Here is a 17,787-nt window from a genome sequence, read left to right on the forward strand (position 1 = left end):
CAATAATCGTAATAGCAATAAATAATAAATATAGTATATTGCATATAAATAACAAATCAATGATGAAACCAAAAAGAAAAAAGAAATTAATTACATATCTAAAAAAAAAAAAACAAAAAGAAAAGATTCAATACTCCATTATTTATTAAAATACGAAAAATTATAATCTTAAGGCTTCGCTTCTGTATCGATATAATTAATGCTGATATCTATCAGACACCTTATTTACAAGAAAATCACGTAAAATATCAAGCCTCGTATCCAGCTACGAAATTAACAAATGCCTACCTATTCAGTAATAAACATCTCCTGCCGCAAGAAATATCTCCAAGCCCGAGGATTCCTTTGAGAAAGCCAATAATTCAGGCACAATGACTTAAGTTCCTTGATTCGTATATACACTATGTAGGTAAACCTTCAATCTCTTCTAGATACTAGGTATTATTTTTTTTCCCTCCCCCCTTCTGGAGAGGATCTTAGGCCAATCCACCGTTCGAGGGTTAATAGCAGGCAATTTTGGAGGCTTGCGTTAATCATTCGTCGTTCTTCATCGTTCCCAGAAAATATACGACGCGTCGAAGGTGGATAAGATCGTGTTGCCGATCCTGATCGCGGAGAGATCGCCCCGTCCAAGCGAATAGCTCGGCCGTTTTCAGCTACGCGGACGTTCACTGTTCAAGATCGAGAGCCGGGGCACACCCCTCGTACATCACGTTGAACGTAGATCGACCGATCCACCCACGAAATGAATCATGACCGCGCATACGATACGATCGAAAATTCACGCGGGGATACGTTATATCGGTCATTCTGACTGGTTGCACAACGGTAAGTCGATTCAAGCGTGTAGGGGGTGGAAAAATGACGACAGCATGGTGACATAATCTGTTCCTGATTTTTGCGCTATGTATGATTGCTAAACGTTTGCTCGAGTTTGATAATAAAAAAATAAATGAAAAAGTTTTTCTTTGGGTTGAATGTTAATGATATAAATTTGAAATATCGTGTATATTTACGTTTAATAATAATACGTGTTGTAATTTTAAATTATCTTAAATTACGTATGTGTCTTGTACGATTTATATCATTATCGTTAAATAATTTCTAAATGAACTTTGTAAGATAAATTTTTGGAAATGTAATACATTGTTAATCATTAGATTGTGAATTTTTATTTTATTTATTACTTTATTATTAGTTTATTTAAAATAAGCTTAAATATTTAACTATGATAGCATATAATAAGATGTAATATATCGTATTATTCAATTATATGCTGAATAGTATTTGTAGATAAATTATTGGTAATTTTATTACGTAAATTTATTTATATTTTTATTCCACAAAATATTATATATAGTATAACTTATTGCTTCAGTATTATATTAGATCACTCGTGTTCTTATTAATTATTCAATATTTTTCTAGTTTTTAACTAGTATATCAGAATTCATGATTTCATTCGGAATATGATTAAATTTATTTATCAATTTTATATATCACATTCAATTATAAAATTAATATTTAAAAAAATGTAACATATTCATTCATGTTGTTTAAAACGTAATATGAAAGATACGTATAAAAATCCGTATCATTAATGATTGAAAAACGAAAACAACAGCAAAACTGAAAATCGAACGTATCTTTGCAATTAGATTTGCCGATTGAACAAAATAATTAGACAAAAATAAATATAAAACGCGTTCGGAAAAATGATATTTATTCAAAATTTATGTTCTCCTTAATTCTATATATACGTATTTATGAATAATTTCCAATACACGTTTTATATTTTCAATAATTTATCTCGTATTCTCGGCAACGTTACTCGAATATGCGCGTTGCATAACAGCAACGATACGTCGACGTGTCCGTAAGAAAAGAATATCGGAAATTCACGGTACACATCTCGAATACAGACATCCGTTCAGATTAATAAGTTCCGGCATACTGTATTGGACAGCGGCAAGCGAAATAAGTAATAAATAAGCCGATAGGAGATCTAAAACGGAACGCTACATATATTTGCATTTTACACTAGGATATACCTCGGCGCGCGAGTTCACGTGAACGTGCGTAAAGATAAATGGAGTCGAGCTAGGAGCACCGCGTAATTCCAATGCTGGGCTACTGATTCATTCGACATTGTATTTGTTTCCTATCTGAATAACGTGAGACTACGAAATCGTATTGTTCGTGCACCGTTCCCGTCGCAGTATTGTCTCTACGCTTAAAAATCGTTGTTTTAAGCCTTTGAGCGAGTTCTGCAGAATTTTAAAATCTTCGGCCTCGTACTAGATATTTCAAAATTATAGTTTCTAAAAGATAGCATAGATATATATATATATATATATATATATATGATGTATATATTTAAAAATAAATATATTTTTTTTATTTTTTAAATTATTTTAAAAATAAATCAAAGATGTAATAATTGCAAATATTAATATTATTATTATTAAAATTTAGAAATTCGTTATTTTTATTATTTTATTAGAATTTGTTAATAAAATTTTATAAAATGCAAAATAATAATATAATAAAATATTTCAATAAGCTATATTGTTATTAAATTAATTTAATAAAAAAATAATTTTTTATTTCTTTTTTCAAAATTCTTCTTTTTCTTTGTTATCATATAAATATTTTTATTTTTATTTTCATGTCTTTATAAGAGATATTATTATCAAATAATTATATATATAATTTCACTTTTTCATTTCTGAAATTATAATAGAATAAAACTTCATCGAACAATCTGAGAAATTTATATTTAAATTAATGAATGGATAAAAAATGAGTCAAGAAATGTATGAAACATTCATACAACTTTGATTCAATCCAAATGTTTCTGTATACTTAATGAGTTTAAGGAAAAGAATGTTAAATGTATAAAAAGGAAAACCGTTTAGAAATTCATTGATTTAATATCTACAATGAATTATAACTCATTCATACTTAGCATTGTGGGTTAGTAGCAACATGATGTATGGTGAATGAATACCTTGTAACACTTCATAGAATTTATCTGAATCAATCTCAGCATCATTGTTTTAATCACGTTCGAGACAGATACGACATAACTAAGTGTCCTATAAAAGAATATGAATTTCTAACAAGAAAAGTTATCTGGATCTTTCAAATTAAAAATAAAGTTATAGAAATTGTTATTCTGAAATTTGAAATGTATCATTAATCGAAAAATTTAATACATATTGATCAGAAAAAGAACTCGTTAATGAATAAAAATAACCTATTTCTTTATATAATTATTAATTTATATTAAATCTTAAAAATTTTCTAAACTTTTCTAAAATTTAATTCCAAGAAGGATGGTAATCCAAATTTTACAATTCCATCATTCATTTCGTTTATTATAAATATTATTGCTTAATTAATTTATATTAATAATATTCATATTTTTATTTTATATTAATAATTTGTATTCAAATAATTTTAATGGTAAAAGAAAACAAATTCATATTTAATGTATTCTAATTAGTGAAATTTGAATAATATATCAAACTGAAATATAGATGCAGTCATAAAATGACTTGAAATTTATGATTAACGATGTAACTATTGAAAAAATTAAAGATAAATTTAAGAGCAACGAAATAACAATAAAGATGTTTTTTCAAATAGTATTTCGTGTATAAACATTCATTAGCAACAGAAACAATTATTAATTGAATGATATGAAATGATAATGAAATACAAAAAAAAAGTAACAACGCAGAATTACAAAACTTAACATTGAAAAAGAAAATTTGCATGCTCAGAAAAATTGAGAAACGTTATCAAAAAGTCATTAATCCATCTAATCAATCTAAAAAAACGAGATCACTATAATACAAACTTTATTAATTAACTTCGACGTTTCACAAAATTTTATCAATTCACAAAATTGTAATATAAAACTATAAAAATTCTCCGCAAACATTAATTATAATCCGACACGAGAATATCGAGTCCAATTCTTCAAACAGTATGAAAATCAATGTCAAAACCTTAGAGACCTGCGAAGAGAATCCTCTTTTGTTTCCGAACCGACTCTTTCGATGGCCCGGATCGGGAAACACCCAGCGAACGACGATTCTCATCCACCGTTCGTCCTTTTTGGTGTTCAACAAGCCTGCGAAACCGCAAAAAAGAAAGACGACACCGCGGCGAAAACTGGAATACCCGAGTGGAAAGGTCGCGACCGTTTCACCGTCGCGTCGCGGAGGAACGCGGTTGCGGCGAGACGGTAGCAAGAGCGAAATTGACGCGGTGGCGGCGGCGGCGGCGGATCCATGACGCGGTCGGCGAATATAGACGTACGGTCAGTCGGGTTCGGTGCATTGGGCAACAGGTAACTCTGAAAGTAAAGCAATGCGAGGGTACGGGCGAAACGACCGCGAGAACGGCCGCTGAAACAGGGTCGGAATGAGAGGGAGCAAGATTAAAGGGGGGCAGAGAAAAAGAGGAAGACGGAGAGGTAGAAGTAGAGAGAGAAAGAGAGAGAGAGGGAGGGGGAGGGAGAGGGAGAGAGAGAAGAAAGAGCGTGACAGCGTGTATCAAGAGGGAGGAAAGTAAGAGAGAGCGGAGGAGAGAAACAGAGAAAGCCGGACGTGTAGCAGCAGGACGTGGAAAAGAACGAAGAAGGAGAAACACGGGGGGACGAGAAAAAGAGGGAGCCGGGACGGAGATAGAGAAAGAAGGAAAGAATGACAGAGGGGGAGATGGAGCGAGAGAGAAAAAGAGCGCGAAAGAGAGCGACGGCGGCCGAGGTAGGATCGTAGAGGTAACATCGTAGAGGCTGGGACCTGATCCCAAAGGTAGGAGGACTTGGGTTGGCGAGGCCAGTCCATCGCGGGCCCTCCTCTCGACCGAACGCGCTTTACTTTCTGCCCGCTCGTTCAAATTCCCATGTGCACGCGGTGTACCCGTCCAACTCCCCATGCCGGCTAACCCCTCAGACCTGCCATCGGTGCTCTCCTACCTTTCCTGACCACGGTGTACTCCTCGATGACTCTGCTGCTGCTACTGCTGGCTGCTGTTGGTGCTGATAGTGGTGGTAGTGGTGGTGGTGGTGGTGGTGGTGGTGGTGGTGGCGGCGGCGGTGGTGGTGGTGGCGGTGGTGGAGGTGCTGGTGGTGGTCGTGGTGGTGGTGTCGGCCGTCGCGGTGGTGGTGGTGCTTGTCACTCCGCGTGTCTGATGGTGGTGGTCGCCTTATGGTTACCTTGAACACCGGGTTGCACCGCGCACACCTTGCACAGTTACCCTCTGCTCCAGTTCCGCGCCGCAACTCGAGGCTATCACGTCCTCGTCGATCACGATTTAAATCGGATGCACGTCGAACGTTACACAAGATCTTTAAATCCTTCTCGCGGTTCGAACGAACAGTGACCTCGACGACAATTCGAGAAGACAATCCGATGAGATCGGTAGGTACAAGTGAACGCGACGTTATCTTTTGTATTTGGAGAACGGGAATTTCCGTACATAGCAATCGGACGATTGCATTCGACGATCGAAAGAATCGAAGTCATCTGCTCGGAAGCGACAAGCTTCGCAAGAATGTTTCTTGCGCTCGAGCGATCTCGGATGACTAACGAGCTGTAAGATCAGTTGCATCGTCGAAGAAGTAGAACTGGATCTTCGAGATAGGAGGCGACAACCCTTACACCTGTCCCGTTCAAGTGTCCGATTGGTGGACAGAATAAATCGATCATGAAATTTTAATTACAACGGCGATAATCCGAGCAAAAAGAGGAGAGGAGATCAGATACGCATACGCATTATCGCCAAGACTGGCAGGTGAACGATGCTGTTGTTAGTCCACCACCGATCTTGACACGGTATATCGGATCGTTCGATTCGCGGAACAGGCTGCTTACTTTGTGGGACGTGGTTTAAGGTATCCCTGGTGGCATTCACCGTGGCGTGGAACCAGGTGGCAAGTTGGTTCGGTGGAACCGTGGCATACAAATTTCCGTGGTTGAAATAAGGCGTGTCACGCCGAGAACCGCGACAACATTTTTGCGGGCCAGCTATAAGTTGAAAAAAACTGACAAAAGGGAAGAATAAAGAAGCGGAGTGGGACAATAAGAACCGGTAGCACGGGAGGGGTACTCGTTGAAAAGGAATTCCTCTTCGTTAAGTTAGCCGAACAGAGGAGGAGAGGAGTGTTCGTGGCCCCGATGGAAAGAGAAAAAGAACGCGGGCAACCGTACGGAGAAACGAACGTTTCCTTCATCTTCGTCTTCATCCACTGATTCTTCTTCTTCTTCTTCTGCTTTTTCTTCTTCTTCTTCTTCTTCTTCTGCTTCTTCTTCTTCCTCTTCTTCCTTCTCCTCCTTTTCTTCTTCTTCTTCTTCTTCTTCTCCTTCTCCTCTTCCTCCGTGCACCGCGTGTACGCGAAACGAAACGAAACGAAACGAAACGAATGAACGATCGATCGATCACGCTCTCCCCGTAGTCCCGTGCGATCTCTACGGACTTTTAACGCGGCCGATGATGAGCCGATCGATAAGTCCACATCACGGAATTGTTAGCCAGATCGGGACAATAAGACGATATCCTCGCGTGAGCGATTCCACGCCAATAATACGTCGCGTGAGCTTGATATCTGTGATCGGACAAAAAGCTCGGCTATAAAACGTTCTCGCGTAGATGTTCATACTTGGCTTACCTGGCTTTTTTTAATTAACGACGGTCCTCTAATGATCCGGCAAACTGCGTAGCAAACGTTAAACGTTCACGAGACGTTAGAAGAATCGACTCATCCTCTCGATCTGATCTTTCTTAATGTCATCCGTGATGCGGATGATTGCATCGCGATTTAGAAGAATGAAAAATCGACGAGGACGACTCATCATAGGTGGAAATCAAGAGTGAAAGTGTGGATCGAGGAAGTTGATGGAAGTTCGTCGAAAGAGAGGAGTGGAATCAACGAGCGATTTCTACCCGGTATAGACACATCAACGCGGTTGTTCGCGCTTAGTCACTGCCTCGAACGGACCATTCTCGAGTATTTGGCGATTGCAAACATTCTCGCTGGACCAGTTAATCGGCGCAAACACTTTACACTGTCCAAATGTTGGCTCCATAGTTTGCGCCTGTCAGCAGTGTGCCGCTTTGTCTCGACAGCTCTCAGATGAAACACTGTGAGCGGTAACTTTAACGAGGCTTCTCGTCGATGGAACGAAGATTGCTGTTCGAATTGTTGCCGTTCGGCTAATAAGAAATATTTTACAGATGATCGCTGTATGAATATTACGAACGATTTTTGCAATTTTTATTGATTATGCGCTTATAACGTTTTGCAATTATTGTTATTAATTTGTATGGAAGAGGGTTGAAAAAGCAAGTATCTTTAAAAGGAACTATATATCGTGTTACGAAATACGTAATTAATGTGATAAAAATCATTCGTTCGAATTGAATTTTTATAAGAAACAATCTCGTCGAAATATTAAAAAGAAAAAAAAAGGGACCAGAATTCGTTCGTGGTAGATCGTGTTTGTATACGAGCGTGAAAGAGTTTCGTGCGAGAAATCGTGCAATGCCGTGCGAAAGGACCGTGAAACGCATGTTATGCCACTGAAACGACAAACATCCGATCTGCATCCGGTTGTCTGACTGCGGAAGCGTAAAATTCCCGTCCCGTGTGCATCCGTTTTATGAATTCAATAAACAAGGGGATTGTGATGTAAGAGATGCGTTGTGGTGACATCGCGGCAACCGCGATAGCCCTTCTCATTCTTGGGCAGATCCAGGGACCACGGCAGACAAGGTAAGATATCTTTGTTTCGATTGAAAGTTTTAGCATCCAATTGAATTTCGAAATTTCGAAATTTTCTAATTAATAGTAATTAATAGTTATCGGTGTTGGATCAATGTAGTAATTTATAAATTATAATTTCCAAATCAAAAATCATCAATATATATTTTTCAAAGTTTTCCAAGTTTATTTAACTTTATTTTATAAGTTAATGTGAATTAAACAGGAAAAAGACTTGATATTTATTGTCACTGTTCACTTGATTTTATACGAATGTTTACTTAATAAAGATTAATATTGATCTGATAAGATATGAATATCAAAAATAAAAATTGATAATTTTAATCGCATTTAATGTTTTCTGCAGATAATTGTTAAAATTTTTGTTTATTTTATGAAAAAGTTTCGGACAATTTTATTTAAGTAATTTGTCAACTTTTATCAATTTTATTGGTTTTCTCATGTATTTTAAAATATGGATCTATGATGAATCTACGAAATAATAACTTGATAATTTTTAAAAAAATTTTGTAAAAATATTTCTATTTTTATAATTCCATTACGTATATTTATTTTTAATTCTTGTTATATGTTTTATTATTTTTATATTTTTTATATTTTTATATTTTTAATATTTTATATTGACAAACTTATTAATTATATATTAGTTACAAAAATATTTGTACATTACATTATAAAAATTTAATTTTATTTAAATAAAATTGTCTTATTTTTAATAAAATTTTTTAAGTATTTAAAATATAAATATATTATATCGTAATTTTTTTTAGCAAAATATTACTTTAAGGAAATGAAATCAATAGTTTCAGCTTTTTTAAACATAATTTTGTAATGGTATGAAAGCAAAATTTTAAATGATAAAATGTTTTTCTTTCCCTTTAATGCTTTATTGCTTTATTGCGAAAAGTATTGTTAGATGAGATTGTATTTAAAAATAAAAAATGGCGAAATTTTGAATGATTGATCACACATTCTCAAATAAATTTTTCGTCAATAAAAAATTGCTCCATACATAATCTATTCATAATCTATTCCATACATAATCAAAATTTTCGAAAATAAATTTTCACAATAAATTTTCTTATAATATAAACTATAAATAATCTCGACATATAATTCATAGATGAATTTCAAAATCAAGTAAATCGTAAAAATTTTAAAATTTCCATCAAACGTGCCCTCTACCCATCATCACCCGTCACGTAGTTCGTTAACTTGCATTAACACCCTAGCGCCGCGTGTTGCGTCTCTACACTCATTCTCTGCAGAAGAATGAAAAGAAAAAAAAAAATTTGCAACTTTATCATTGCATTCATATTGTGCCTCACCGTCTGCGCGACACGTACCCCATGCCTCTCTTCAATAACAAAGTAGAGAAGATAGGGTCCACTATAGGTTATTTGTAAAGTAGCTTTCTATGTTGGTCGGCTGACAATATTCACAAAGGCGTGTCCCCTCTTTTTTTTTCCACGAGAGAAAGAGAAACAGAGAGAGAAAGAGAGAGAAGACAACGACAGTAGGAAAAGAGAACCACCGCCGACACGCAACGGGGCCCAGCGAAGCGAGGTGATCGCGTTTGGGGCCTCGAAGGGATCCGGAACGACGAAGGGACCACCTCGATCGAGATTCGGTTTCGTCGCAGAGACTCAATCGTTCGCACTTCACCGGTAGATCCAACCTGAGATAAGGGTAAACGACCTATCCCCGGAGGCTGTTGTAAAAATCGGCCGACCCGCTACGGGGGTACGCTCGATGAACCTTCCTTTTTCCTTTCTTTCCTTTCCCCCTTTATTCTTTTTCTCGCACCGACACTGACGAAGCGTGAAGGCTGGTCGATCGTTCTAGGTGAAATTTACTGTTGTTTTCGGTAATTCTGGTGCTGATACATGAAGCGAGATAGATCTTGAAGTCCTTTTATAAGCCTTTTGGCTTCCTTTGATTTTTCTTGGGAAGAGCATTTGTTTGCGTTTTAGTCTTTTTCTTTTTTTTTTTTTTCGATAATTGCGATCTATGTCTACGATCTATGGAGATAGATCAGAGTTCTCGAATCTTTTTTAAACTGTCTTTGTAGATTTGTTACTTTCTTCGACACACGAAGAAAGAAAAGTTGACAAGGATTGTGGTAAGACCAAGTTTACTTTTCGATGATACTCGTGTATTTGAACTAAGCGAATATTTCGAAATGTTTCTACCTTTCCCTTTTCTTCGATATTGACAAAATGGGAAGATCAAAAGGGTTTTTGAAATTTTTATTCCTTTTTCGATCATTTTCGTTGGAGATATGTAAATTGAAAATCTTTTCTATATTATAAATTTTCTATTTTCTTTGATAAAAGAAAGTAAATTAATAAGAATTATAGTAAAGCAATTTTTATTATTGGTTTTAATAATCTTGTATACTTATTATATTTAAGTATTTATTCAAGTACTTATCGCGAAAATTTCGAAATTTTTTTAAGACTTTTTTGTTTTTTTTGTGACATTAATTGTGAATGAAGATAGATAGGTAATAGAATAAATATATCATTATTTTCAAAAATTTGAATTATAAATAAATAATATGATAGAACAAATAACTATAAATCTATTAGAAATGAAATATAATAGAATAGTATTTATAATCTTTTATTAATTATCTAATCACTATCTAATTAAATATTCTAATCATTTAATATACGAAAATGTTACATTATTAAAAGTTATTATTAAAAGTTAATTCAATAAAATTCAAAATTCTTTATATGAGAGATAATTATACTGTCAATATTTCATATAGAAATTCATGAAGATTATAGATAAAATTAATATATTGTAATTAAATATGTTTTTTTATTATTTAAAATTTTAGATAAGACCACAACATTTTTCTTGTGCTTTAAAATTTTTTAAATAATTAATTACATTTTAAAACAAAATAATATTTGTATATTTATCAAATATTTTCTATATTAAAAAAATGTTATTGCAATAATTTATATATCTAAATAAAAATTAAATTTTTATCTTAAAAATATAATAACTTATTCATGTTTTTTTTAAAACTAATTTTCAAAATATTTATTAATTCGTTGATAATTGACGAAAGATACAATTAAATCGTTTATTCTATATCCAGATTTTAAAATAAGAAATAATAATACTCATATTAATAACATTGAAATTATTTTTCATTATTCTTATAACAATTACATTTTGAAACAATTTTTAAAATTATAATCAGTTACTTAAATCAAAAAGATTCCTTTAGCAATCGAAACTACAATTTTTCTTCGCGAATATATAATAAATATATATAAACGAAGTGCCATTCGTGTAGAAAAAATGAAAAATGAAAGAAAGCATCAAGGCCATGTGAAGGGTTGCATCTAGAGGCAAATGTAACGCGAGGCAAGCTCTGCTCATCGTATCGACACGTGCTGCGGACCCGTCACACCTTGTCAAACTTTCACACCTGTGCTATGAAGTTTGATGCACGGCCCAATGTTCTTACGCGTATGATAAATTCAGACAGCTCCTTGAAAATCGTGCATTGAATTACAGTCTTCTTGGGCGCATCCTTCTGACGTTTACACGTGTTCCTCACCTGTGTGTATTAATTTTACCGACATTTTACAAAGTATTATATACGGCGAAATCTACGCATAACGTTGCATGCTTGGCGACGATTTAGCTGTAAATCTTTGCGGCCACAAGATTTTAAAAGTCACTCTGACATTCTTAAATGCAGTTTCGTAAATTAGTTAGGAGAAAGGAATTTTATAATATAAAATTTATCTTTTTTTTTTAAATTCGCAACTTTGCGCAAATGTTTTAAATGTTTTTTTAACTAATTAAAAGAATTTCAAAAATATTATTTTTTCTAATTGTGAATATTTTTTTAAATATTATAAAGATAATTTAAAATTCTGGAAATTGAAAAAATCACTCATAAATTCGTTTATGAGTATCTTAATCAATTTTTAAATCTAAGTTTTAAGATTTTTTAAAAATATTTTTGAACATCTTAAAATAAAAATTCATTCTATTATGATTTTAGAAATTATTATATTGGAAGATTATATTTCATGTTTATTATTATTTTAAGAATTATTATATGTAAGAATAATTAATATTGATGCAAATTTTTTAAATTACATTACATATTTCAACTAAAAAAAATTATTCGCAGAAAAGAATAAATCCTCAATTCACAATCTTTCACTTTGCATCTAAGGTCGTATGTATTCCAGCTATTCATGCGTCTAAACCACATTCCATCGTACAACTACCAAAAATTCCTCTAAATTCTCTTCCCAAGCGAGGGACTGCTTTATTTTTAAACCACTCATACCAAATTCACGACATCGCATCAACATTCATCGTCTCGAACAATATACATTAAAATATGAAAATATGACACAAAATTCCATATACGCTACATCATCTTTCTTCATTTAATTAATTATATGTTTCTTACTATGTTTCCATTCTATCTCTCATTTTATCGATTTTTTTATCATTTGTAGATTGCATTAATATTTATCGGATTATCGATCGACGATGGTGTCAATCAAAATATTTTTATTCGGTTGAAAATTACGTTTCATTTTTATAGTAGTCGTAATAAGGTCGTAATAGAAGTAGTCGAGTTTTTTCATTGGACGTGGAACCGGCTCACAAAGTCGCGTAAATTGCCGTTATTAAATTATTAAAAGATAATTATCATTGACGGTTGACGTAATATCTTTGCTACGATTTTGTATAATCTTATATAAAGACACGCACATGGATTCCAATCATTTATGACGATCGCTTTTACGTGATACCTATGTATTAAGAGGCGAATTTAAATTTTTCACTTTGGATATGCATCACGGATGATTCATCCATGTGAAAGATAAAAAAAGATAAAAACTAGAATATTCACACGAGTTCAACTTTTAGAGGAACGACACGCACGTAACATAAGACAATAAATTTGTTTCAAATCTGACTCATATGCAAAGTGTTAATATACTATTCGTGAGATATCTTTGGAGGGTCGATTCTAGAAAATTATTTAAAAATCAAAACAAACAAAAATTAAAACAAAATATCGATTGAAATTTATTTATTAAGTTATAAGTAGAATAAGAAAATTTATGCAAAAATTTTTATGAACTTTAAGAAATGAAGCTTAAATAAAAATTTATTTTATTCCTTAAATTTTTCTATATCATGTGTATTCTATAGATTTTTGTATATTTAAATTTTTCGTAAATGTATATACATAATATAAATCTATTTATAAATAAATGAAATTTGAATTTCGTTTCATTTAATAGAAAATTAAATTGCTTATGAATAAATGAATATATGAACTTAGTGAATAAATTTTTATGAATATTTTATACTAATTTTTATTTTTTTGTTTGTTTGTTTTAAAACAAATATTCAGAATCAACTCTCTTATTTTATAAATATATTAGATATATGATATATATAAATTCATATATATTTACATACTATATATAATATATTGATATATGTACATGTATAAAATATATAAATGTATGTTTTAAGACTAAAATATTATCGATGGAAACGTATCTCGAGTATTGTCAAGTTGTATCTCAATAATAACGATGACAAATGAAAATATTTATATCGTATTAATTGACTTTAATTATAGTCAATTATAATCTAAATATAGATCGACTAATTTCTGAAAATTGTATTTATAAAATCATTCAATTTGTAATACAATTTATAATTATATATATATATAAATTTCAAGGTTCGAGATATCTTTCTGACCATTCTTTTTCTCTAAAGGTTAACGATTGAATTCATTTCTAGTTAGTAGTTTGTAAAATGTCGGTAAATGAAATAAATGAGTGTCAGAATAAAGACAGATTGGAATCTGAATGGCTGTATACTTGTTTCTGGACAGGTTTAAACTTGTCACTGTTGCTTTACTACGGATGAATCATGTTTGCAATTCATCAAAAGTAGAGATATGTTCAGTAATCATTTGGAATAGTCATTTTAGACGAAACGATGAAAACAATATTTATGCATTTTATCGTGGATTAAATCATGATGCACATCTAACGTATAATTTTGATGTGAATGAATTTTGCCACGTTGTATTGTTGCAATTTTGAATCTTAGCAATTTCGAACGTTAAGCAATTCAATTTTATATTATGTCGAATAGCATTATTGTATAGTAATTTACTAAATAATAATATTAGTTGATTAATATTATTAAATTGATAAATTACACGTAGTATCGTTATTTAATGAAAATCATATGTTATTTAATGAGATAATTAAACAATTTAAAATTTATAAAAATTATGAAATTTTGTTATTAAGCATATTAAACATATAACAATAATAAATTGAATGAAAAATAAATTGAATGGGATTTCATAACTAAATCTTAAAAAGTTTTAAGGTATTTAATTGTGTTATTTAACATAAAATCTTCATTTCTATAATTTATTATAAGTAAAATTTCATTGATTAATTATTCCACAATTGTCTATTTCAGATAATCAAGAAAATTTTATTGCTTTTTTTACGATAAAGAAATAAATTGATCATTTGTAAATATTTTGAAAAATAAAAAACTTCAATAAAGTCATTTCTTATATAGATTTGAATAATTGTTAAAATTTCCTATCTATCATTCTAAGAGAAATTAAAATTAAACATTAAAATTTTGTTTTCTAATTACTAAAAAATTTAAAGTTTAATCAATTTTTTTTAGATCATGCTTTTCATAATAAATTAATTTCACTTTCAAGATTTCTAAATTTACTTAAAAAATTTTAAGTAAAAAATGTTAAATTTTAAATACATATTGTAATATATAGAAAAAACAAATATATTTGTAAGAAATTAATTGTCATCATATTTGTATAGATATTTTAATTTCTCTTTTTGATTCTCTTTTTTCTCATACTCAATATTATATTTATTATATAATCATAATATTCACAATTGTAAGAAAATAAAAGCATATAGAGTTATAAGGAGTTCCATTCTTAGAATGCAGAATGACTGAGATGAAGTTCGTGTAACTTTATGGGTCTCCCCTTGTTATTGACTTCGATTCACCTTTTGTATCTCTCTACTGGGCAACATCGTTCTGCTATATCTTTTGGATTCGATTTTATTTGTAGAGTTAGGTTGCACGACATGTGTGCGTGCGCGTGCGCGCGCCAAAGGATTCGTTTCTTCGAGGGGGTTATACGAGACGCATTGTTAGTCTGGTGGAAGTAGATGAAGCGGTAAGATTTATTTTGTAATCGAAATATTTAGATCTTTTTTTTTTAATATTTACAATATTGAAAATGGGATTGTTATCGGAATTATACATTCATTTTCGTTGTTGAATCTTTTGGTGTATTAATATTCAAATATTTTTAAATTTAAATAAACTGAAGAAAATTTTTATTGTGCTTTATAAACATATATTGTGCAAAGAATAATTTAAATATAATTTAAATAATTATTAAAAGATTGTTAAAAGATTGTTAAAAGAAGTGTAAAAAATAATTTAAGTATAAGTATATTGATAGTTCAATTTAAAAAATAAAAGTATTTAATGGGAATAATAATATATATCTATTATATTAAAAAATAATTTAAAAAATAAATAAATAAATACAGATAATTATTAAAAAGTATAAAGAATAATTTAATAAGTATAGATTATTTTAAATGATTGTTAAAAAGTGTAAAAAATAATTTAAGTATAAATAATTTATGACTATCCACCAAAAAATAAAATTATCCAATGGGAATAACAATATGTATCTATTATATAAAAAATAATTTAAATACAAACAATTATAAAAAGTATAAAGAATGAATAATAAGTATAGATAATTGATAACCATTAGAAAATAAAAATAAAATTTATAAAATTATGATGTACGGTATAATTAGTAAAAGTAATTAACGCATCATTAGAAAAGTAAAAAAGCGAAATGTTCTTACATTTATAATGCAATCATTGCCAATTGAATGAAGAGATTGATGAACGTGATCTATGCATTGCAAAATTGCAACACGTGAAAGGGAGAATTGCTGGAATGTTACTTGTTTTTTTTTTGCACGGTCGAGTAATTATACTCATATGACACGTTTGATACATGCAAATAATATTTAACGATTAATAAATGAAATATTTTATGACGAGAATATAGGATTTTGTTCCGTGAATTTTTATGATTTCCTGAAATTTCATCATTAAATTTATCCTCAGATCTTATTTATTAAAAATTACATTCAAAACATTTGTGTAATAATAAAGTGTTAGAGCAATAATTGTTTATATTTTATTATAATAATCTTTAGAGAATAAAATAATTTTTAATTTTTAATTTAGTGAAAAATTTTGCTTTATATTAAATAATAATAAATTTTTTGAAATGTAAATCACTTAAAAATTATTATTTAATTATTATTTTTTAAATTAAATTTTATTTTTATTTCATAATTTTTTTTAGCAAATAATATTTTTTATTATGCAATAATTGTAGATAAAGAAATTTAGATTTAAAATAAGTTAAAGAAAATTATCATTTTATAAATATTTTTAATTTATGCATTTATATATAAACATCATTTTATATATTTTATAATATTAATAAATTCATAAAAATAAAAAAATATAATTAGTCATATAAAATAATAATTCTATAATATAAAAATAAAAAATTCAAGGATAAGTTTAATAATGTTAATAAATTTAATAAGTTTAAAATGATAAAGAGTCAGAGCTTTGAGTCATTTCAAAAATTAATTTTCAAGATTATTTTTTGTATATTAAAATTAGAAAGTTACAAACAAATTTCTTACTAATATAAGTTTTACTAACATAACTTAATTTAACTAAATTTCTTTACAAAAATCTCTTTTACTAATAAAATCTTTATTATTCAAATATTAATAGGAAAACCATTTGGATAAAAGGATTTTCGGATAATAGAACAGATGTTTCTTAATGAATTTTAAAAAAAATAATACAATTTTATTTACTTACAATAAAATTGGTGTGAAATTGATTTTTATTATAAAAGTTAGGAATCTTATAATTTTAATTTTTTTTAAATATCAAATTGTACAAATTTTTTAACATATAAAAAAATATGCATTCTTATAAATAATGTTTAATTTCATTCTTTTTCCTTTTTAATGCCATTGATTATCGATTGTATATATTATATAATACTTAATTTTGTGCCGTTTTCTAATTTCTTAAGAATTTTTGATTTCATTTCAATATTAACTCGTGAAACCTATCCAACATTAACTTCAATTAAATTCCATTGTTGTGATAAAAAACTGTTGATGAGAATCTAAATAATGAATACAATTTGAACAATAGAATTAGATTAATAAAACTTATTACTTTAAAATATTTTAAAATATTTCAGATATGAAAGTTCTGTATTAAAAATCATACAATTTTGACTTTTTTTTATTTCGTCCTATTGTTCATATTTTTGCAATTTATACACAATTGTTTGATATTGAAATCATCGATCTTCATGAATCTTGGAATTCGAATCCAATCGTTGTGCAAAAATCTCGCATTAATCTTTCGATTAATTACAATTTACAAAAAAATAAAAAAAAAAAGAAGGATACAAAGAGACAATTTCCAAGCTGGGCGAGGAATTCTCGCCACATTCTTGGGACACAATGTCCAACGATTACGAGTGTTTCAACCCACCGTAAACCTTTCGAATTAACGAGGGGCTCTTGGTAAGAATTTCCGAAATAATAGCGTGCCGTGCTTATATCGATCGATCATAATCCGCCGAGGTTCCAAGGCCTATTAATAAGATTTTAAATTGGCCGCGAGATTGTTAATGAAAGCGTGGATATTCATCTCAATTACGAATTTCGATCGATTGATGATACAGAAGAAGGAAGAGTGATAATACAAATGAGATTCGAGTATTTTGTTCAACGAGGAAAATATTATACAATTTCCTAATGATTTACCATCCC

General features: G+C 30.2%; 1 protein-coding gene across 3 annotated transcripts in view; it reads left to right on the forward strand.

Moving 5' to 3' along the window:
• LOC108001371 (protein Wnt-7b-like) overlaps positions 1–17,787 on the forward strand; it is a 183,718-nt gene that overhangs the window by 20,832 nt on the left and 145,099 nt on the right. The window contains exon 1 of one of the 3 annotated variants that reach the window (XM_028668455.2): positions 4,617–7,786. The exons of 1 other annotated variant lie outside the window; for it this stretch is intronic. In XM_028668455.2, the coding sequence (XP_028524256.1) occupies positions 7,710–7,786 (77 nt within the window). In that variant the 5' untranslated portion in view covers positions 4,617–7,709. Of the gene's footprint in view, positions 1–4,616; positions 7,787–17,787 lie in introns of those variants that run through there. One more of the 3 variants, XM_017062342.3, reaches the window with a different exon arrangement.

This window comes from Apis cerana, linkage group LG5, assembly GCF_029169275.1.
Source record: "Apis cerana isolate GH-2021 linkage group LG5, AcerK_1.0, whole genome shotgun sequence".
NCBI lineage: Eukaryota > Metazoa > Arthropoda > Insecta > Hymenoptera > Apidae > Apis > Apis cerana.